The sequence below is a fragment of the Pygocentrus nattereri genome, chromosome 19 (assembly GCF_015220715.1).
Source record: "Pygocentrus nattereri isolate fPygNat1 chromosome 19, fPygNat1.pri, whole genome shotgun sequence".
Lineage (NCBI taxonomy): Eukaryota > Metazoa > Chordata > Actinopteri > Characiformes > Serrasalmidae > Pygocentrus > Pygocentrus nattereri.
In genome coordinates, this window is record NC_051229.1 from 35,222,259 (window position 1) to 35,246,522 (window position 24,264).

The 24,264-nt window shown below is 38.6% G+C and overlaps 1 protein-coding gene and 1 long non-coding RNA gene across 2 annotated transcripts; one reads left to right on the plus strand and one right to left on the minus strand.

Moving 5' to 3' along the window:
* Positions 1–2,940: 2,940 nt before the first annotated feature.
* Positions 2,941–22,424, minus strand: nmd3 (NMD3 ribosome export adaptor). The gene is made up of 17 exons (XM_017691832.2): positions 22,377–22,424; positions 22,181–22,289; positions 21,122–21,167; positions 19,339–19,473; positions 18,258–18,354; positions 18,094–18,174; positions 17,164–17,292; positions 16,183–16,273; positions 13,958–14,036; positions 13,631–13,727; positions 12,008–12,125; positions 7,314–7,459; positions 6,588–6,700; positions 5,628–5,700; positions 4,544–4,650; positions 3,979–4,049; positions 2,941–3,745 (listed from the first exon to the last, which is right to left on the minus strand). Exons 3-17 carry the CDS (start codon positions 21,163–21,165, stop codon positions 3,612–3,614), a joined length of 1,515 nt encoding a protein of 504 aa, XP_017547321.1. The 5' UTR covers positions 21,166–21,167; positions 22,181–22,289; positions 22,377–22,424; the 3' UTR covers positions 2,941–3,611.
* On the plus strand, positions 3,650–10,637 carry LOC119261636. Its single transcript, XR_005129132.1, has 3 exons — positions 3,650–3,786; positions 7,259–7,433; positions 10,232–10,637. It is a non-coding gene; the product is annotated as an uncharacterized LOC119261636 (long non-coding RNA).
* Positions 22,425–24,264: the final 1,840 nt, after the last annotated feature.

The following is a 24,264-nucleotide window of genomic DNA, read 5'->3' on the forward strand; positions in this document are numbered from 1 at the left end:
TGAGTGTGTGTGTGTTTTCTCTCTGCTGTTTGCATACAGCTTCCTTAAACTGTTAGGGAACTTCTATATTTCATTTCTAATTAGATAAATCTAACCTTGCTCTTGCAGGAGGGGGTTTCTCTTATTTCTTTTTTCTATCTTTTTTCATTCAGATTTTGCTGGATGTTTAATATATCAGTCTTACTATTGTGCAAGCATACAACATGGACAGTAAATGCACATATATGTCTGTAAACATTTACACTTTTAGCTGACGCTTCTATCCATAGGGATTTAAAATAGTAAGTGTAGCGAGAATAATGCAAATACCACCACCAGTGTCACTGCAGTGTTGAGAATGATCCACCACCCAAATAACACCTGCTCTGTGGTGGTCCTGTGGGGGTCCTGACAATTAAAGAACTGGGTAACAAATTATGCAGAGAAACAGATGGACTACAGGCTGTAACTGCAGAACTACCAAGTGCACCTATATAGTAAGTGGAGCTGATAAACTGGACAGTGAGTGTAGAAACGAGGAGGTGGTTTTAATGTTAGGGCTGATGGTGAGAAAATCTACAGGCTAATAATTTAGTAAAACTTTGATTTTATGTTTTAACAAGAGTGTAAAGTGTTAGTTTTGCACAAATTTGCACATTGCTGAATATTTGCCTGAAAAAATTGAGGGAGAGCAGTTGTGCCTTAAACTGGGCTCACTAGGAATAGCTGTTGTTAGCTTGTAACAGAAACAACGAACAATACTTCTCTGTCAGTGTTACCTGAGAAACTGTTGGCGCATCATCAACTGAGGAGAAAAACTTCTGTAAAAACAAGGCCACCAACTAACGCTGCTCAGGTTAGCTCTAGGATTTGCGCCAGTGTCCTTAGCTCATCTGAAGGGGCAGCCTCCATTATTTAGACACGAGATCGTACTGTTTCAACGTGCAGTGACTAAAAGATTCTTTTGACTATTTTTGAATTACTACATGTTCAAATTTACTACTAAACTTTAATATGTGCAACTGATTTCTTAAACCTGCTATCAGCAGCTGTTACACTTATTTAGGCATGGATTTGATGCAGGGTTCTTTCCCGCTCCTTCTGTTTAAGTGTCTGCTTTTGATGCCTAAAGATGTGTTGATGTGGTCCAAAAAACTCCCACCAAGTCCAAACCATCACCTCTGACTTGTAAATTATTATTTCCGGCTTTACCATATTTTAGCCCTACAGCATGCACATTCCCCATTTTTGTTTTTTTAGGCTGGCATGAATTAACAAAGGGTGTTAATATTCTTAGATTTATTTTGTAAAGAAAAAACATTGGATTGTGTGATTGTGTCTGTAATGTAATTGGATCAGGTGAACACTAATTTGGACCACTGTCACCAGTGCCTCGGTTATGGTGTTAAGACAGTTGGTCCATGCGTACTCCATCAGCAGAACTGAAAATGTCTATTAATGACCATTTGAGGCCTTGAACCTGACTGAGAGTGACTGCTGTAGACAACACTGACATAGTTATCAGAAGTCTGTTTTATACAACTTTCTCTGAATCAACTCATATTCTGGTTAGATTAAATGTTGAAGGTATCTGTAATAAATGTTTCCTATTCATATGTAAACCAACTTATGGTCAGCTGTACCTGAAACCTGCACTTTGAAGTAGCTAAATTCTGTAATTATAGCAGGTGTCTGAACATCTTTGGGCATAGAGTGCAGAACACTACAAATAAATAAATAAATACATCCTTTTGTCAGTTTTCATTTTCCCACTTTGCTTAAGCATACCAGCTGCCCCTTACAGTGCATGAAAATTTCATAATGAATAGATCAATAGAAATATTCTGAAATTGCTTGGAATAAAATCTCTTTACAGTGACTTCCATTAATAGTAAAATAATTTTTGCCCTCTCCTGTAAAGTTGCCCTTATGTACTAGCGGTCTGTCCAGGGTGTTTCCTGCCTTCCATCCAATGATTTCTGGGATCAGATACAGCACCCCATGTGACCCGGGAGGATAAGCAACTTAGAAGATGAGTGAATGAATGAATCTCACTCTTTTTGAGATTTGTGTGTGACTGTATTTTATGATGGCAACCAGTAGTGGGCTAAATATGGTCTGTACTTATATTCTGAGATAACTTTTCCCTTTAAGACTTTTACTCATGGTTAATACCTCTTTCTAGCACCCTTATGTCTGTGACAACACTAAGCTTATGATCGTGTACATTCACTTACTGAGGTTCTTAACACACAAATTCAATGCTACTTTGATTTAATAAACAATATATTCAACTGGTATGTACAATGAATGCATGAAAAACTATACTGGTTTATGAACCAACCCTTTGAACAGCATTAAATTTATGACCACTATTGGAAAGTTAGCAGTTTGCTTTAAGCTACACTATGTAAGATTTGGGGATTTGGAGACCTCTCTGGTGAAAATGTGTAATTGCACATAACATACAGAAGAACATTTCGCAACATGGGTTGTGCTTCCGACCCCTTTCCCATGGGGATGAATCTGATAACTGAGTTGAATGAGAATTCAAATAGAACTCGGTCAAAACTGGTCAAAGGACGCATCTTCCAAGGATGTAAAGAAATGATCTACTATTGTCATGATGTCTTCCTCAGTTTAACAGAGATTTTGCATCTGAGACCAGACTGAGCTAAACCTTCTTTTTGAGCATGTGACGTGGACATGTAAAGATGTGTTGATGTGGTCCTAAAAACCTCCGCAAAGTCCAATCTGACACCTCTGACTTGGAAATTATCATTTCAGGCTTTACCATATTTGTCATTTTTTCCCCTCTTTACTCAGTAATGCTACCTCTTTACATTTTAACAAAAAAATATTTCATAGTGCTGCTTTGAACAGAACAGGCCTTTCAACCCCCCCCCCCCCCCCCCCCCCCCTAATATTTACAACTTCATAGCAATGATGACACATACAAGCTGAATTCGTTAGGATTTTATTTTTTATTTTATTTTGTACTTAATATCATTGCAGCACACACCCACCACTCTGAGCACTATAATCAGTCCTTCACCAGAATAAACTGGCATTCAGTTAATATTTAACAGTATTACATGATTTAAGATTTTTGTAAAGTGATACAAAAGATATTAAATCCTACACATGGTTCTGTAGAAGAAAGTTGCTTCAGCGTCATTTGTCAAAGGTTGGAGTTGCCAATTTTTTGGTTGACATATTTGACAAGTGACAGCTTTTTTCTGACATTGTCATGACACTATTTAGACTTTGTAGCTCTGTAACACTTTCTGTAACCCTTAATGAGTTTTATATGACCATTTATAAGATCTATAAGCTGTCACATCAGCATTATGTCACTGTGATAAGCAACAAAGTAAGCTGTAATAACATGCTGTCATTTCACCCAAGAAATTTTAAAAAAAAAAAAAAAAAAAAAAAAAAAATCCATCATCCAACACAGCTGTCATGTCAACTTAATATCAGTTAACACTTGCTGCTACCCACTGAACTAAGCCTGTATAAATGTTTATGTTGGTTTAAGTTGTCATGTCGAGCTTAATCAGGTGTCGTAATCTTTAGAATGTCACCCTACAGGAAGTGTTACTGTTTATCTCAGTTTGGGTTACGGTAGCCTAATCTGTCATCATGTCTGCTCCCTCTCCTCCGGTGGCATCACCGAGACTCAGATCCTCTAGCATCTCCGCCAGAGAGATCCGTGGAGCACCCTCTTCATCCGTGTCACTCTCCACAGGAATCTTTGCAGCATCTGAAAATGCAAAGTGACGAGATGAGCAGATCTTTAGTGGGGTAAGGCAAAAAAAAATTAATGTAAATATTTTGAATTATTTTGCTTGGCAACAATAGGCAACATTAACAATATGATAATGTTAAACTACAGCCATATTAAACCGCTCTGCACTGTAACTATATACTGCTTTGAAACATGGTATTGCTAGGCTTCCACAGGCTTATTGTTTTAGTAGTAGCTGGCCTTCTCACCTCTGAAGATGTTGATGTTCTTTCTCAAAGCCTCATCCTCTTCAAGATCCTCCAAGAAGTCTTGGTATTGCCTAAAATTAACCATTCAGAAAAAATTATTTCAAAAACATTACACAACCTACAACAGGGACAGATTCTATAATTAGCAATCCAATTAGTTATACTTAAAGTGGCCTGGAACTGAGCACAATGCAAATATTGAGCATAAAAACAAAGCTAGCTGTGCTACCTCATTAAAGGTGATAATAGCTAGGTTTCCATCAGCATATTTTAGACATATTCTGGCCTACTGAATAGGAAAACACCAATCTGATGTGAAATACAGCCATAAGAATTCTACAAAACAGCAGCAAGAAGCCATTTAGCATAAAAGATTTCTCTGGACACTCGCTCCATATTTCTCAGAAGCGTTACTACAAATGTGACAAACAGTTTTATTCTACTGTACAAAGCTAATAAACAGTTTGCCACTTCTTTGCTTATATTTTATTCATCAGCTGGATGGAGACCTGGCTGGTGGCATCTTTTCCCATAACCTGCGTCTGGTCCACTGATGCTTCTTTACCTCTCATCATCTGAGCCCATGCCCTCTCTGTCTCTGTCCAATTCCTTCAACTTCCAGTTCCTGCGCTTTATTCTCTTTGCTCTGTCGTAGTTCTTCTTAATCAGAACCTGACAACAGAAAGAATTTATATTATTCTTCTTCTGATCAAACAGTCCCAGACTTATAAAGGAGAATACAGAAGATATAGAATAACAAAATTTGGGAGAATATGGAATATACAGAATAATATTGGCATATTTTATAGTGGCTGATTTACTTGTATCCTTAGACGAACCCTTCAGGACCATGTTTTGCAAACAGCAATTTTTTAAATTGCTTTCTGTGTGGTGTCTGCTTGCATTTGAGTAGCAATTTGTTCTTTACTGATCATTGCTACCCCGCAACCCTGAGGAGAATATGTGCTTGGAAAATATGTGTGTGTGTGTGTGTGTGTGTGTGTGTGTGTGTGTGTGTGTGTGTGTGTGTGTGTGTGTGTGTGTGTGTGTGTGAGAGAGAGAGAGAGAGAGAGATATCACTGCTAATGAAGCTTAACATCTTGTACTGATTTCATTTTCTTTCACAGATTTGTTTCCCCGATTTTTAATTTGAGCTGTCGCTTGTTTGAATACATTCTGCTTCATATTTTCTGTGCTGAAAGCATGGTGTCCTTTCCGTTTTTTTTTTATAAATAAGCTGACCACTGAACTCCAACCTGTTCCATGATGCATGGAAAAAAGCCTTTGGGCCTCATTCACCAATATCAGTTTTTTTTTCCTTAAAATTAGTTCTTGAGAAAGGTCCTAAGAAAAAGTCTGTCACATTCATGACATGTTCTTGAACGGCAGAATTGTTTGCACCTTTGTGCTCTTGAGTGTGCAACTTCTGTTCTTACCCAAAAACAAATTCCAAATAAGAAAACACTGGTGAATGTCAGAATCTTCGTGAAAACCGCATAAGAATGGACAGCAAACGAGGGAAACGTTTTTATGACCAAAAACTGCACAAGTGGGTTACTGTAGCACATCACAAGGGGGCAGCAGAACCTAAGATTCAAGTTCATAATTTTATTTTGGACATCGTAACTGGAATTAGAAGCTTCTCTTACCACATCAGGAACATGGTGCGGATTCATCTTGTTGAGGAACTCGTCATTGATGTTAGCATTGGCAAAGTCGTAGCTTGAATATGAAAAACATTTTAAAAAATAATTATAAAAAAAACAAATCCACCTCAAGTATTATGCATTCTCAATTAATATACACATGCTAGATCTAGCTAAGTATTTTGGCCATAGACAACAAAATTGGGACAACAAACGTTTCCATGGTTTTATGAAAAACTGATATATTAAAGCTTATAAAAGACTACCCTTCATTTATTTAAATTAAAGTTAACACAGCCATGAGCACAAGGTATTCATTTTCAGGATATTTCTGAGGATATTATTTCTGAAGATAATCCACTTAAATAAGGAAAGTGGGAATCATAACAACTGTGCAGGACCTGGTAGACACTAAAACTGCCCCCATCAGATAAACCGCACATAAAGCTTTCATGTTTGAGAGGGAGGAGAAAATCAAGCTGCTTCAGATCTGAAAACATCCACAGGTGTTTCTGTCCATCCTTCCACTGTGAGAAAACAACTCAGCGCTGTGGGTCTAAAAGGACTAGGCAAGTTTACTGAAGAAAAAAAGAAGCTACAGTAAAAGCAAAAAGTAAAAACACACTAAATACTGAAAACTATACATTTATATAAACATACATATTTAGTTGTTGAAGCCTCTGTATGGTTTTCTATTAAACATCATCCACTTTTTCCCCCAGATGCTGAAAAATGAATAACTTACCATAATGGCCATTTTCTTTGGAAATTAAATGAATGAAGGGTGGTCTTTTGTAAAACTACCTAATTAGGTGATTGTCAAAATAATGAGATTCCTGGGTTACTAATATAATTCATAATGACAACCTCACCTAAGGTAACAACGTGCTTAACAAACAACAAAGTAAGGTGGAACTGAAACCCACTGCTATAAAAACACTCATTAGTTCCATTATCTCATACCCCAGCACCAGGTCTCCGATGTTAAGCAGGTGGCCCAGAAAGGTGCGGCAGTGATACTGCTGACTCGTGTCCATCTCAGAGGTTTTCTGAACCCACACCTCAGCCAAGGTGTGCTGTTGAAATGAACACACACCCACACACACACACACACACACACACACACAGTTAGTCAGATACTGGGAAAATGCAACACTGAACATTTTGTAAACCAGAAGAGATGGGATATTACCTTCTATACTTACAGTGGAGTTTCAATAAAAACAAAGAACAAACACAGCTAAGAAATACTGATTGCATCTCACATTTTTTTAGAAGAAAGGATAGAACACCACACATTTACTTTTCCCCTTAAATGTCTCATTTCAGAGGTTGAAACATTCATTGAGAGTGGTTTGGTGTGAAATGGTAGATTGCAGAGAAATTTCTTTACAGTGGTGATGTTGGGAACCAAGGGTCACCATGACTACAACACAAATATAGCCAATTTATTTACAATCCAAAACCACCAGTGAACCTACACATATTTCATGTGGAATACTGAATGACTATGAGGCAGGGGGATTCAAAATAAAAAACAAATCAAAAACCTCTCAAAACAAGCATGGAACAATGACAACAGGCAGTGTATTCATAAGCATCTCATAATAACCTTAATAATCTTAATTCCACAGAAATTGGACTCAAATTCCCTTTTAAGATGACGTTTTGTCTGTCCTTACTCCTTACCCGATTGGACCTCAGACCAGCTCCTGCTCCTAATTTTTGGTCCCTGATGATGTCGATATCCATGACAATGAACTCCTCCAGCTGCCGTGGACTGCAGAGGCTGCTGAAAGGGTTGCGCCAGTAAGTGTTGGCATCTACTTCTGCAACTGCAAGGCAATAGTACAAATTGTTGAGCTACAAAACTGGGCGCTGCTGTTACTAGACATCAGAAAATTACCATGTGGGCACTAAGTAGCAGAGAGATCTTCGGATATGCCATTGCTAATTGGGGGTTTGCGCTTACAGATACCACAGGTGTCCAATGCATCCAAATATATATCTGCAAAAGTCCATAATAAGCTAATAGCCCAAGACATAATGGCAAAATACTTTCATTCCTATTCAGGCTTAATACAGTGCATCTGGAAAGAACTCACAGCGCTTCCCTTTTTCCACATTTTGTTGTGTTACAGCCTTATTCCAAAATGGATTAAATTCATTTTTTCCTTCAAAATTCTACACAAAATACCCCATAATGACAAAGTGAAAAAAGTTTGTTTGAATGTTTTGCAAATATATTAAAAATGAAAAAAAAAAAAACACAAAAACACACACACACACACACACACACACACACACACACAATACATAAGTATTCACAGTCTTTGCCATGACACTCAAAATTGACCTCAGGTGCATCCTGTTTCCACTGATCATCACTCAGTTGTTTTGACAACTTGGAGTCCACCTGTGGTAAATCCCGTTGATGGGACATGATTTGGAAAGGCACACACCTGTCTATATATGGTCCCATAGTTGACAGTACATGTCAGAGCACAAACCAAGCAATGAAGTCCAAGGAATTGTCTGTAGATCTCCGAGACAGGATTGTATCGATGCACAGATCTGGAGAAGGGTACAGAAAAATTGCTGCAGCACTGAAGGTGCCAATGAGCACAGTGGCCTCCATCATCCATAAATGGAAGAAGTTTGGAACCACCAAGACTCTTCCTAGAGCTGGCCGCCCAGCCAACCTGAGTGATCGGGGTAGAAGGGCCTTAGTCAGGGAGGTGACAAAGAACCCAAGGGTCACTCTGACAGAGCTTCAGCATTGCACTGTGGAGACAGGAGAACCTTCCAGAAGGACAACCATTTCTGCAGCAAACCACCAATCAGGCCTGTATAGTAGAGTGGCCAGACGGAAGCCGCTCCTCAGTAAAAGGCACAAGACAGCCCACTTGGAGTTTGCCAAAAGGCACCTGAAGGACTCTCAGACCACGATAAACAAGATTATCTGGTCTAATGAAACAAAGATTGAACTCTTTCGCCTGAATCCCGAGAGTCATGTCTGGAGGAAAGCAGGCACTTGCCAACACCATCCCTACAGTGAAGCATGGTGGTGGCAGCATGATGCTGTGGGGTTGTTTTTCGGCAGCAGGAACTGGGAGGCTAGTCGGGGTTGAGGGAAAGATGAATGCAGCAATGTACAGAGACATCCTTGAAGAAAACCTACTCCAGAGCGCTCTGGACCTCAGACTGGGGAAAAGCTTCATCTTCAAACAGGACAACGACCCTAAACACACAGCCAAGATGACAAAGGAGTGGCTTTGGGACAATTCTGTGAATGTTCTTGAGTGGCCCAGCCAGAGCCCAGACTTAAACCCGACTGAACATCTCTGGTGAGATCTGAAAATGGCAGTGCACCGACGCTCCCCATCCAACCTAATGGAGCTTGAGAGGTTCTGCAAAGAAGAATGGGAGAAACTGCCCAGAAACAGGTGTGCCAAGCTTGTAGCATCATACTTAAAAAGACTTGAGGCTGTAATTGCCCAAAGGTGCTTCAACAAAGTACTGAGCAAAGGCTGTGAACATTTATGTTCATGTGATTTTTTTGTTTTTTATTTTTAATGAATTTGCAGAATATTCAAACAAGCTTTTTACATAAAATGTGGAAAAAGTGAAGCGTTGTGAATACTTTCTGGATGCACTGTATGCGCATGCGATCATAACCTAAAAAGGCTGCACTGGGTTATGAATGAATAAACAAAATTATTTAATGTGAACTTGTTGCATACCCGTTTTAATTCATCTGTAGATGACAATTTTCCTACCTCTCTTAATCAGATGTTTGTTTTTTTTTGTTTTGTTTTTTTCTGTGCCTTTAAAACTCACGTTAATTACCTCAGGTCTTACTGGCCTCTCTGTAAATCAGGCTGAAACACTCCTTATGACTTCAGCATGAATTGGTACGGCTAAATATCTGTAGGCTCAAAAGGTGGATGTATGTAAAATCAGTTCATTTTTGAGACATCAGAACACCAATTAATTCCAAACTGCTTGAGCACAAATGGACTGGAGAAGAAATTGTATACAGAGGTGCATACAGAGAAACAGGATGCACCATATATACCACTATAAGCCCACATTTTAAGTCTAATACTGATTTTGATATATGAGGATTTAAAAACACACAAACACACAGGCCACTATTCTTTTTTTTCCCCTTCAGAAATGCATAAAGATTTTCCCTAAGAGTTTTTTGAGCAGTTAATTAAGAGAACTCTTCAAGATAACATGACATAATGCAAAGTAAAAATAAACTTTCACACTGTAGTGTTATGAACACAAACATCCGTTGTATTATAGTTTAACCTTTTTGAGACTTGAATAACATCAAAAAAATAATTAACATTAATAATAAAAAATAAATAAATAAAACCTACACATTATAACACACACACACACACACACATTTCAAAGAGGACCTACATAACTTTGGCTACCATGCCATGTTAAATACCTCATGTTTATTTACACCCCCTTCTGGTTTAATCATTTTCAATTAACCAAACGTAACCACAAGTGTTGTACTACTTACCTATTCTTAACTAATGGTCTCGTCTCAACCTAATTTGGACTCTGTCTTGTTTCTGTCTCAGGGTATGATGGACTTGGAAATTGTTGGCGATACCAGCCGAGTCTCTACTTAGTATCTTACTATAGGCAAGATATTTTAATAGTTCGATTCACACAAAGCTTCACATTTGCCAGCTTCTTGTTCAAATTTCTCACCTTTTTCAACCGATCCACCTTAAATGGTGCAGCAGGTACATTCTGGTGCATCGGGCCACTGAGGCATTCAGGCATAATTTAAGGTAAAACTCCATATCAGAAAACATTACCAGCTTTAAAAGAATAATAATGTTGTTCTTTTAATACTGGTAAACACTGTGTTCACTCACTGTCCACTCTATTAGACACTCCTAATTTTTGATCCACCTTGTAGATGTAAAGTCAGCCGATAGCTCATCTGCTGCTGCAGTTTGTATTCGTCCTCCTCTAGTCCTTCAACAGTGGTCACAGGACGCTGCCGACAGGACACTGTTGGCTGGATATTTTTGGTCAGTGGACTATTCTCAGTCCAGCAGTGACACTGAGGTGTTTAAAAACTGCTGTGTCTGATGCACTCAGACCATTACAACACACACTAACACACCACCACCACATCAGTGTTACTGCAGTGCTAAGAATGATCCATCTCCCAAATAGTACCAGCTCTGTGAGGGTCCATGGCTTCCTGACCACTGAAGAACAGGGTAAAAGGGGGCTAACAAAGTATCAGAGAAACAGATGGACTACAGTCTGTAACTGTACAACTACAAAGTGCACCTATACAGTAAGTGGAGCTGAAAAAAATGGACAATGAGCGTAGAAACAAGGAGGTGGTCATAACATTATGCCTGATCGGTGTATATTGTAATGAATGCATAATTAACTACAAATCATTTTTTTTGTTTATTTATTTTATATTTTAATCTGGTCTCAGCAACTCCAGGTCTTGTTCTTGACTCGAACTCAACTACTAAAAATCTTGGTCTGGACTCAGACTCAGCTCTACCAGCATCTCTAGTAACTACAGACACGCAAGTCACACCTCTCAGCTACTGTCACGTTAAACCTAGGCTCATTCTGATGACTGCCTGACCGGCCCGGCTTTTATTCTGCTGCAGTAAAAGCAGGCATGGCTGACATGAATGTTGACAAGCTTGTTTAAGCTAAGAGGAGAGGTGATGGGGATATTTTTCTTATTATTTAGGTAATGTATTTCACACGACAATTATCCACTTACTATGAACACTGATACCCTCTTTCATGGAGTAAAGTTACTCTGCTTGACTCGGATCAGCTGACTGTTGTGATTTGTAGTGTTATAAAAACATGTTTTGCCAAGAGGAAAGTTGCAGAGCACACTCTGATAAACTATGCAACATTCAGACCGTGGTTGGAAGAATCGGTCTTCTTCCTCTCCGTTTCTTTGTTTATTGGCCATTATAAATGATATGGCCAATACAGATTTATCGGTTGTGCTCTAATTGTACATATTGAAAATACACACTAGACCAAACTCATTTTAAAAAGTGAACATGATATGAGCCTTTAATGAAGTGGTTTTACAAGCCTTTGTAGCCTGTCTTCCTTCTAAGACATCAAAATAAATGGTACGTTATTTTATTACTAATGTAATGTGACACCCTTATGCAATATGATTAAAAATAAAAGGACTGCAGACCCACATTTGTTGCTTTTTTCTTGCTCTTGTTGTTTAACTCCCCCTAACCTTGAAACAGTAATGCATATTACTATTCCATTTATGTGCCAAGTTTATTCAAGTCAACTAAAACTGCAATCCAGCCAAGAATTCCAGCAATACTCACGCTGCAGGGTATTTGGGTCGATGAGGTGGACACCGCTGGTCACGTGGATGCACACGCACACCTGGCCCATGTTCCCCAGACTCTGAGCCAGACGAGGTGAGAGACATACCACATTGTCCTAAAAAAAAAGAGACACATATTCATTCAACATGATTCAGTTACACAGAGTAACAGGACGGGCCCAGAATGATCATTTTACGGGTAATGACAGTGACAGAAATATACTGGACATGACAAAGCAATTTTAGTGTCCCTCATCCAAACTATGCAGTCTAAAAGGCCTTATCTTGTTCACCAAACAATTTTTCAGATGGTGACAATGCAGATTTTATTCGCCCTTTGTTAGATTTCTTTCAAACTGGCGACATGAACTGACCAATCAAGGTGACCAATCAGCAGTGTCTGGCACAGGCATGACAACAACCAAAATAATAGGTCGGCCCTGTTCCAGCAAACGGAATATCAAGAGGAAAAGAAACTCTTAAAGCAGCTCAAACGGGGCTCAGATTGGGCTACGAACATCAAATTACAGCCAGTGATTAAGTTTTAGCTTCTAAATGAGGTGGTGAGTTTCTTTTCCAAATCCAAAGTCACTACCTGTCTGTGAGGATCAAAGGAGATATTGTTTCAACTTGAAGACATTCGGCCCACTTGTTCTGCCCTTGTTAAATTTAAAAAAAAATAATAATAAAATAAATCATGTTAGAATATTCTGCATTTTTTTAGCTGAATTTCCTGTGTTTATTTACATCCCCTTCTGTATTTGCCTTAAGTATAGACATATTTATTTAAATGGATCAGAGCAAATTATCTGGCTCAGTCATTAAAGGAATCTGAATGAGGATAATCAAGATCTATTCTGACCTTTATAAGGCCAAGATACTGCTCCACATAAACGACTTCCCTGCAAAAACTCACTCCTTTTTCCTTTAGAAGTGTTTTTACAAACATGATGTAGATAGTAGAGGTAAAACAAATCACCCAGCAACCCATTAAAAATATCAATTACAGAATGCAAAATTCCAGTCCTGAAAGCTGACTGGCAGAGTCACTGTTAAATACTTTATAAATGTAAACTTACACACATAAATAACCGAACCTGCCCAAGGTAGTTATTTACTTATTTATTTATAAAAACGGTTCCTTTTATGGACCATTTAATATGGTATGCAGTTCTGAGAGGTGGGGTAAGGCATCAACATGTGGATGAAGTAAACATAAGTAAACAACCCTATTTTTAGCTGCATGCTTCATTTTTCAGTAGGCCTATCTACCAGAACCAGTTGCTTATTGCAGCCTCATCATGTAAAATAAACAATTTTGAACACTTATTTGTCCATGAACAACATCCGTCTGCTACACATTTACGTACCTAGTTAAAAAAAAAAAAAAGTTTCAATCTCATACAGAGATGATAGAAAAACCATGCAACATTTCAGTTATTCACTTGGATATAATTTAACAGCTTGAACGGAAACCTGGCTGCACTCACACCCACCCACCCAACTGCCTCAGTGGCAGGAATGATAACATTCCCCTTTCCACGGAACATAAATTAGTGTTGTATGCTGAACTCTGCATGTGTAAGAACTGTGCTAAGAAGATTTTGTAAGTGACGCATACCTTACAGATGGGTACGATCTCCACCGAGAAGGTGCTTTTGTAGTTGTAGGTGTTTGAGTGCACATCATGAGAGATGAGGCGCTGGGAAGCCTTTGATCTTCAGAACAAAGATACGGTAATTCATTAGCTTGTTTCATAATCAACAAAATGCAGAAAAATGTGCTTTTCAAAATGGAAAAAAGCAAGATTTATTACAGAGCACATTCCAATGAAATGCACATGTTGAGTGGAATTCAATTCACTCAGGTGAACCTTAATTCATCTTTGTTTTACTGTCTACTCCTGACACATTTTTGTGAGGGGGTACAGGTAGAGTTCACTTCATACCTGCAGGGGACGGTACACTGTAGAAAATCCACCATCTTCTGGGCATGCTGCTTGGAGCCATAGTAAAAATCAATGCCATCTAAAAGAAAAGAAGAGTATAAAAAAGGAAACTATTAAAAATAGAGTTGCAAATAAATCTGCCAACCGTCATGCTTCCAACGCAACACAACACAGAAAATTCCCCTGTAATGCAGGCCAGATGGAGGGGCGTCAAATATGGCCACCACATGTCATGCTTTGAGAGCTTTAAATCTACTTTCACACCCGTGACCTTAGCTTCTGCATCAGTGCCTTGATTATCAGCAGAGAGTTGTGCAGCTGAAATTTCTGAGGTCTTTCCACTGTTCCAAAAATAGCCGAATGGAACTGCTGAGAGAACATTTCGGCAGATCTGGAATACCGGGCTGGCCTTAAAGGGACAGGTGAGCCAAACAAACTACTGTGACCAACAGGGCTAATTCTTAGATTCTTAATACGTCTTGCAAAATCTTAAAATTGTCTCTAAAATTACAATACATGATATGTCAATTCAGGGACGTACAGGCGTATTTTGAGGGACCAGGTATGTAAGGACAACTTAATCTCAAAGCACATACTTTTTTTTCACATTATTCAATAGTTTGAATAAAATACATATTTAATACATGCTGAATTAGTGTGTGTGCACCGTTATGTGGTAGAAATTAAAGTATTACTCTTATACTGAGGTTATAAAAAGGTATTAAAAAGCACAGAATAGAATTATTAATATGAAACACAGTTAAGACTACAGTTATGAACAGAACAGAAACTAGAACAAAACTACAACAGTTATTTCCGGCCACGCAAGCCGACTGGTTGAGAAACGTTCTAACCGTGCTGATACTTCGCCATATCATAACACTGTATTACTCCGCTGAGACGTTGTTGCTAAGCAATAATTTTGACCGCTGTAGAAGATGCTCAAGCCATTTAAACGTGTTTACTTCTTGCTTTGCCACAAACAGAAAATAAATACTTAAGATTTGACCGACAGCCGATTTGGTCAGACTCTGAGAGCTAAACAACCTGGAAGAACATTCGCAAAACAAAGTGGGTTTTATGATGCTTTACAGACTGGCTGGAACAAAACAACATTAATATCGATCTAGCTAAACTTGATATTGCTGCAGTTTTATGGCTCTGTCCAATTTGGTCAGACTCTGAAGACGAGACTCGAGGTTGTGCGTTATCGTGAATAACATCACGGCTGTGATGTTGTTTACTTCATGATAACACTCCCTCTCGTTTTCAATTGCTTAATTAAAAGTACACTATGCTAACAAATGGGCGTGTCACAATTACTACATAATCACCTGGCTGCAACTATTTGAGTTGACCACCATTTCTTCCAAAATCTTCCAGTTGTCAGATTTTACAATATGTTTAGATCCCAAAAAACAAAAATCGGGTGTTTTTTTTTGCTTGAGGTAAATGAAAATAAAAAAACAAAAACAATAAAAATTTAATAAACTTCTGACTGGTGTTGTAACACCTTTACAGAGCATGATGAGTAATGTTTGTTTATCTGAGCCTGAGCTGTTTCTGTCTTTAGTTGGGAGAAGATACGTACTGACAGTAGGGGTGGGCAATTTGGCTAAAATTTAGTATTACAATACTTCAACATGTTTTTCAGAATACATGATATATATCACAAGATTTGTGTTTTGGTTTTTTGTTTTGAGGCTTTATAATATACAAAAGTATCCCCATTAGTAAAACTATATTTTACATACTGTGTTATTTAGAACTCGACAACACTCACAAAATGCTCAGAAAAGCGTGTTGTGACGTAATGTGACAATTTTCACAATAACAGTAACTGTCATACAGCCCACTCCTAATAATAAACAACTAGAAAACAAGACAGCATATCAGTTTATCTGCCCACTCTCAGTCTATGACAGCAGTTTATTGTAATTAAAAAAAAAGACGGGTCAGTGGAAAGTGCAATGACCATTTCCATGAAATACAGTGAAAAAATTCTCATTATTACAAATAGGGTGGTGGCTACACATTCAGACATTAAGGTTTTAGAAAGTACAAACCATAATCATATCTGAGACAGCATATTTTCTTGGACACTAATGCAAATCGTCATTGTGCTTATGTGTAAATGTGTTTAGAGCTCAATATTCAAAGAGCTGATTTCCAATTTAGAAGAATCAGCACTGAAAGGTCTTACAACAATAAAAAAAGAAATATACCATGGATCTCCTTGATGCGAAGAGTATTCTGGTGCACCTTGTGTTTCAGAATCAGCTGTTCCAAGTAATAAAATGTCTTCTTGTGAACAGTCTATACAAGAAAAAGGGGGGGGAAAAAGCAAAAGCTCAGCAAAGCTCATTACACCTTCACATAGCTCAGGTAGCTTCACAGAACTGATTCAGTGTATGTGAGGTAGTATAATCTCGGTCACTTTTAAAGTAGGTCCATAATAACAACAGCCTCCCATCCTGAAAGCTCTGGCAAACAAAACAGGTCAAGCTAACTGTGTCACACTTATAGTCGCCTTCAGCTTCTGCATTGATACATAATGAGTCAGTTTCCTGGACAGTGATTAAGCCTTGGAGAAGGATCAGAAACTATTTCTGATGTTCAAATATCTGGAGTTCCGGAACAGATATCCGGGTTACGGGTGTTGCACAAAAACATTGTAGCATGTAGAACAAAAACATATTCAAAAACATATAGATGCTGATGAAAAGTAATTTGACACAAAGTATTTTCTCCTCAGTGGACAATGTGTCAACATATTATTTGTCAGTGAAACATATTGCCATTGTTTCTTGATCCAACCAACACCTGCGAGAGTTGTTGTTGTCTAGTTAGCAACACAGTCGTGCTCTATAAGCTCTCTCAACAAATATAAGCAGTTGTATAAACATGTGCATGTTTTCTCTCTTAAACACTGACTTCAGTATTTGAATCAGTTACCAGAGTACTCAAGCAAATCCCTACATTTCCTTTTCAATGAAGAATGTGCATTAAAATGCTGTGTGGGAATTTCAGCTGACATATAAAACATTTTTAAGCAGCATTTATATTTTTTGTTCATGTGCAACTATTAACACCTGAAGTGGCTGGTTTGCTATGTGGCTTCCAAGCTGTAATACTAAACATTCCTACCTAATGAAAGACACAGCTCAAGCTCAGATAAACTACGCTCATGTATAACAGGTCCTTACTTTCTGTCTGACTTGCACAACTGCCTTCCAGTAGTCTTTGGCTTCAACTCGATGGCAGTCATCGCACATCTGTGGCTGTATGACAAACTCCACCACAAAGACCTGCTGTAGGATTGCCCCATTCATGACCTATAGAGAGACCACATAGTGACTTTACTATGCCAACACACTCAAGATTGCACAGCAAATGTTACTGTTCAAAAGTCTGGAATCTACTATCATATAATAAATGCTTTCAATAAAAACACACATTGTAGACTGGACCGTTTTAAACTAGAGTAGGGCTTAAAAATAAATCTAGTAGAAATTGCAATTTAAGAGTGTCATTTTGAGATTGCAAGAGTTTCAACTTCATTTTCAGCCTATATTTTCAATGACATCTTATTTAACCTAATAACAGAGATTGCAAACTTCCTGTAGATGTCTTAGACTAACCAGAAGCAACCAAACAACCTTAAGTCAGAAAAAAGTGGATATGCTAGTTGTCTTGACCAAAATAACAGGCGTGGATTATCTTTTATAGACAATAATCGCAATTTAAAATCAGACACAATACTGGTCATAAAAATCACAATTAGATATTTTCCATGAACCATTCAGCCCTAGACACCAAGACATGTCTTCCTTTTCCCAAAATACTCTAAATTTTATTAAATAATAAACTGTGATTGTTCAGGATATTAACTGGATTACAAGCTAATTCTTCATGCTATACTGCTTCCTCAGTTATTAATTAATCAGCTGCAACTTCATTCATCATGGAAAACTACTTAATCTTCAGATTCCTAGTTGACTTAAGTCTATAGAATATTGAATACAGAATATATATTGGTTTATACACAAAGCTACAACAAAATTAGGACTCTCTTCTGAACAGTGGTGGAGATTATGAGGCTGCTTCACTAGTAAATTAACAGCCAGCTAAATCACCTCTTTCTGTATGGTCAGCTTCAACTTGATTCTTTTCGAATGAGGTTCCGTCCATAAGAACCCAGCATCTATGAGTCGAACCTAAACAGAATAAGAAACATGGTTTAGTGAGACAAACGCAGCACAGGAAACATTAGATGGTGAGCTTGTTCAGAGTTCCTTACCTTAGTCATTGAATTCTTAATTTTCTTCAGACACAGAGCGAGCAGCTCTCTGGATTCTAGAGCACACTGAACCCAAGTTCCTGGGGGCTGCAGGTACCTGTTGAAACAGATAAAGAAACTGTCAGTCAGGGCAAAGACTTGATTCACTCATAAAACTCTAAAAGTACCACAAACTGAATGTGCATGCCATTAACCTTTAACTTGTAGATGCACAGGCTGTGGTCTTCGCATTAGCATTTACATTAGTTTTCTCCATTACAATATAATTTGTCAGTATCTCTAAAACGCTTAGGGCTGACTTGCTTGTAGTCAGAATTAATTAATTGGATCATTCTGTTGTTTCTGACAGTCTCAAGAGAATTTGCAAATTTGCAAAACAAGCAAGATGACTTTGGATAACGTGGTGTTTCTTTATCAGATGTATCAGCGTCACCTGCCTCCAGCAACTGAATCCTTACACGCTTTCATTAAATCCTTTTCATATAACAGGGCTGTATATAAAAGGCCAACATTAAACATTTTTCTTGTATTCCATTCCCTCAGGTCCACATATAACGTTTGCAAGTTTATGTACCAAAAAACAGAGTTAATATCCAGATGACCAGTTTACTAGCCAGAATAGAGGCTTATTTAGATATACGGCTTGAAGGCACAGTAACAATTATTAAATAATTAAACAATTAAACAGCCTGTTTAATTAATAAGATAAGAGAAACTGAAAATATGGTCCTGTGAAAAAGGTTTTTTGGTACATTAAAACACAATGAAATGCTATGGTCCTTTTCAGACTGATATATGTAACTTATTTCCTTTCAGAAAACAGCCCAGGCTGAAATAATCCTTATAACTTTAGTGTGAATGCGCAGGCTGAACTATTGAACGGTTTCCACGACATCATGAAAACAAGCCGTTTTTGCTGCTTAATATCTGGATTTAGAGTGAAAGGCATGCTCTGAAAACTTTACCCATGTTCACATACTACATTAAATTCTATTAAAACGCAAGGGAATTTAGTCGTCATGATATGGGCTGTTAAAAAACTAAATAAATAAAATAAAAATAAATAAATGAAATTTAGTACCGTTCACACTGCTTGCAGAAATGCACAGAAACTTGCTTTGGGATTCCCTCAGAGATGTCCACTTGGTTCCTCAGGCAGGAGACACACATGTTGGCTGGATTTGGAGGAATGGGGATGCCACATGTGCAGCAAAGGCTACAGAGAGAAAGTAGTGGTAAATTAAGCCAGGCATAACAGTGTGCAATTTTAGCCTGGTTTTGGGCCCAATTTGACTGAATTTCATGATCAGGCTGGATTTCATCGGCTGTCGTTTGCAGTGCGAGAGGGGAAATGATTCGGAATGAACTGCCCAAACGAGCGCAGAACGAGCAGTCGGATGATCGGATGGTTTTCTGATGGCCGAAATTTTGGTCGCTTGTCTTACAGAGTGATCTGCCTCACAAACCAATTTCTCAAAGTCCCACCCAAAACTACACACAATCACCACATCTCCTACACAGAGGCAAAAAAGTCCACATTTGTGGTACCAGCGTCCATATATGACGACTTTGCTCCATTTGACTGAGTTGAATTGCAAAGTATAAATAAATAGTGTTTGTAGAGCTGTCTGTAGACCACCTGTTCTTCAGCTTCAGTGCAGCACAAGTTAGCAAAGCTGTTGTAATGGTTTTTCAATGGCTGAATCTGGCTTCTGCACCAAAACAGTGCACTGTTTGTCCAGTATGGCACTCATGGCTGAATCTCAGAAGACTTTTATTAGACATGTGATGCACTTATGGATGCTATGGTCACTACGTAGGGAGCAGGGAGCCATTTGAGATCCAGCCTGTGTTTTAATTAGGACAGGCGCAATGTGTTGTTTTGAATGAAACAGCTTTATTGCAGACACAGCGTCTGTAGGAGCTGCATTTCATGTGCAGTGTGAGCCCCCATGTTGCATCACGTCAGTCAGACAGAGGATTTTCGTACGGTCTGAGCACATAAATCTCAGGCTTTGGCCACACAAGTTAGCCGATTCAAATGTACAGTGTGAGCTGTCACCAAAGAACAAGATTTCTAAAGTTGCACAGTGTATGCCTGGCTTTAGCGTGTAACCTCTGAATTACAGAATGTAATTATGGAGAGTGGATACTCTGGAAATAGAGACGAACCAATCAACATTAGAGACCTCTAAAATCATCCTTAAAACAGTAACACTTAAATAATTAACTATAATTCAAAGTATGTCTATTACTGCAAAATCTATTCATAAGGCAGCAATACTGTATTAATACTCAGGCTGAAGCCCAGCTGCTCACTGTATGTATGAAGCCACAATTGTAGTCCTTGTGCTCAAATACAGGTTTTTTTGAGCAACACAGATGCTGAGCATTTAATAAATTACAACCAGTTTTATTTACTATCATCAGGGTTTTAGTCAGACGCTTTTGCTCATTTTGTTATGTGACTAGTTTCACAATTTTTTGCTGTGGAAAGCAGCAATGAGGGCATCTCTAAGGCCAAGCTGAACTCAGACATTTCCAAGCCACAGAGAATTAAGCTTAAGACTGAAGAGCTTTTGGAACTACACGCCTGTGAATGTGAGCAGGACCACCCTGGAAGTGACTAGGTAGGTACCCCACTAGGCTGGGGCCAGCATTCTTATCCAGTGCCAACTCCACTAAATATAAATGGGTGGAATGTGTTTATTTGGAAAATAAATTTGACACTTACTTTTTTAAAATACTTTTTTTTAGCAACTGTGTAACAGATTTATCGGCCAACCACTAACTGCAATGTGGGAAAAAATCGAAACACTGCCCAACCATACTCTCGAAGATCATTATTGCTCTGCAATACTCACATATTCCCTTGACTGCTTGTGGCTGGGGCTTGCATGTATTCCATGACTATGGAAAAAGAAAGAGTTTTCAGGCACAGAATAAAGTATCATCACATACCATGACAAAAATACAGATTTTCTTTTTTCTTTTTTTCTGCTTTGTACTCATATCACATTGCATCATATTCAAATGTCCAATTCCACCTTACACCCAAAGGATCAACCTTAAAGCGATAAAACAATTAAACCACGTCTGTGTTTCTACACTCTGTCCATTTTATCAGCTCCACTTACTATATAGGAGCACTTTTGTAGTTCTAGAGTTACAGACTGTAGCCCTGTAGTCCATCTGTTTCTCTGACACTTTGCTCCCCTGTTCCTCAATGATCAGGACCCCCACAGACAAGGTATTATTTCCATGGTGGGTCACTGCAGTGACACCGACGTAGCGGTGGTGTGTTAGTGTGTGTTATTGCTGGACTGTAGATGTAAAGTCAGAGGCGACAGCTCATCTGCTGCTGCACAGTTTGTGTTGGTCATCCTCTAGTCCTTCATCAGTGGTCACAGGACGCTGCCCACAGGACGCTGTTGGCTGGATATTTTTGGTTGGTGGACTGTTCTCAGTCCAGCAGCGACACTGAGGTGTTTAAACACTCCAGCACTGCTGTGTCTGATCCACTCAGACCAGCGCAACACACACTAACACACAACCACCACATCAGTGTTACTGCAGTGTTGAGAATGATCCACCACCCAAATAGTACCTGCTCTGTGAGGGTCCATGGGGGTCCTGACCACTGAAGAACAGGGTAAAAGGGGGTACCAAAGCATGCAGAGAAACAGATGGACTACAGTCTGTAACTGTAGAACTACAAAGTGCAGCTATACAGTAAGTGGAGCTGATAAAATGTATAAACTGTCATGTTAACTGTAAATTAACCGCATTACACTCTAAATAACCCGTTTCTGTTACTCTGAATCTCTTCTGTTTAAATTTTCCACATCAATATTATTTATACGTATTTGTCAGAGGCTCGTGCCGATGCTAATCAACCGTAGCAACATGACGTAGTTACTCACTTTGCGATGCTTTTTAAGCCGCTGGAGGCGATAGAAACGGCGGTAAATGCGCGCTGGTTAGGTCAAAGTGTTGTTCTGCACATCCTCGCCGGCGGACTGTAATTTTTCCCTAAATGAATAGGGAAAAAAAATAAAATTTTATCCGAAAACGAGAGAAACTTCACCCACACGTGCGCTCCTCTGTCTGATGACGTACAAGCGTAGTGTCAAGCCGAAGGACCCCGGCAGCAGCCCGACCGGCGCCTGACAGGATTTACCTTTCTGACTTTATTCCGTTGTATTTCTCTCTCTTTTTTTTTTTTGATGCCCATTATTCCTATTAAAATATTGGAAAATATTAACAACTACGTAGCGGGAAAGTAATTTTAGAAAAAAAGGAAAACAAGCAGTAAAAGTCTAATATGACTTGTCCATGACTTTCTTGCTTTTTAAAGCCTTAAAATCAGTATTTAATATGTTTAATATGTCTGTCGTGTAATATAATGTTCTATAGCTCAGCGTTGCGGCTCTCAGTCTCACTGGTTTGACAGAATATTCTTTTACTCATTTTTGTCTGACTATAAAAAATGTTACGCATTTAAAATGGAGCTATAAAAATGGGGCCCATATACAAGTCAAGTCAAGTCAAGAGGCTTTTATTGTCATTCCATCTATGTACAAGTACACAGTGAAGTGAAATGATGCTCTTCCAAAGAACATCACGGTGCAACATGGAGCAAAAAGTAGACATAGTGTGCAAACAAAAAATTAAGCTAGAGTATCACTCCGTTGAGACGCCGTTGCTAAGCAACGACTTCGACAGCTGTAGGAGTCGCTCAAGCCGTTTGAACATTTTCACTCCTTACTTTGCCAAAAACAGAAAACGGACACTTTGAAGATCACATTTGACCGACAGCTGATTTGGACTCTGAAGATGAGACGACACTAAATTCCCAAACTGTCAGTCGGTCTGTGCGGAGCTGGAGAACGAACTGTCGGCTGTTCAGCAAGTGGGCGGAGCTCGTTACTCTAACATAGCAACAAGCTGCTCGTTAAGGAATTATAACAACAAATGAAAAGAGAAGAACCCTTTCTGGTGCTATGCAGAACCATTTGCAACACATTCTAAATCAATCTGAAGTATCATTTCATCATGCAAAGAGCCATTTAAGCATGGACATGGTTGTGTATAGAACTCATGGTCCTAAATAGAACCAGTGTCTTAACTAAAGAACACTTGAAGAATGCGAGTAGGCATGTTTACAGCACATGTAATCATGGTTATTTTGTTTATTTTGGCCAGATTGTCCCACTAATGAGTGCAGACCTTTTCACTGCAATTCTGATGCCCTTGAGCAAAGTAGTCCGCTTTCAATTTCCATTGGTAATAAAATGCCTGGACACCTTTACACTCACCGTATGTTTCAAATAGTTCAGATAATAACATTTCCAAAACTTTTGAAGGTATACATTATTGCCAAAAGTTTGTAGACGCCTGCTCCTCCAGCGTTTCTTCTGAAGTGAAGGGTATTAATAGTCGATTTGTCCCTCTTTGTTGCAGCAACAGCATCTACTCTTCTGGGAAGGCTGTTGAACAAATGTTGAACATTGGTGTGAGGATTTGATTGAGCATGAGTGAGGTCAGGTACTGATGGTGGATGGTCAGTTCTAGATCACTCTAGCACATCCCAAAGGTATTGGATGGAGTTTCACCACTCCAGAGAACATTGGTATTATTATTAATACATATATTATATTTAAAGTTTGAGCACCCCTTGATAGTGAAATATCAATATAAAATACAGGACAATATATTAATATATATATAATCATTTAAACATGAACGTATAATAGGTTTCAAGCAGAAGAGTTTGATGTAGTATGTAAACTGCCATGGGTCAAAATATGCCATTCACTTTCCAATCCATACAGTCCATATGTGGAACTCGGAAGTCCAGGCTCAAACACAGCTTACACCATCAACATGAAAGGGCAGGGCTAAAAAGCTGCAGGCCTATCAGACGGATATCATAAAAAGAGTTGATTTTTGTGACATCATATAAACATTTAATTGAAATTGGGCTTTTTTTGCAGCTTCGTTTCCA

Bases quoted from the DNA above. Each gene is read 5' to 3' on its own strand.
- nmd3 (XM_017691832.2), bottom strand. From the start codon at position 21,165: ATGGAATACATGCAAGCCCCAGCCACAAGCAGTCAAGGGAATAT. The intron at 7,460-12,007 runs GTGAGTATTGCT...ATTGCCTTGCAG, and splicing joins CGACCCAAATACCCTGCAGC to TTGCAGAAGTAGATGCCAAC. The intron at 5,701-6,587 runs GTATGAGATAAT...TTCATATTCAAG, and splicing joins ATCGGAGACCTGGTGCTGGG to CTACGACTTTGCCAATGCTA.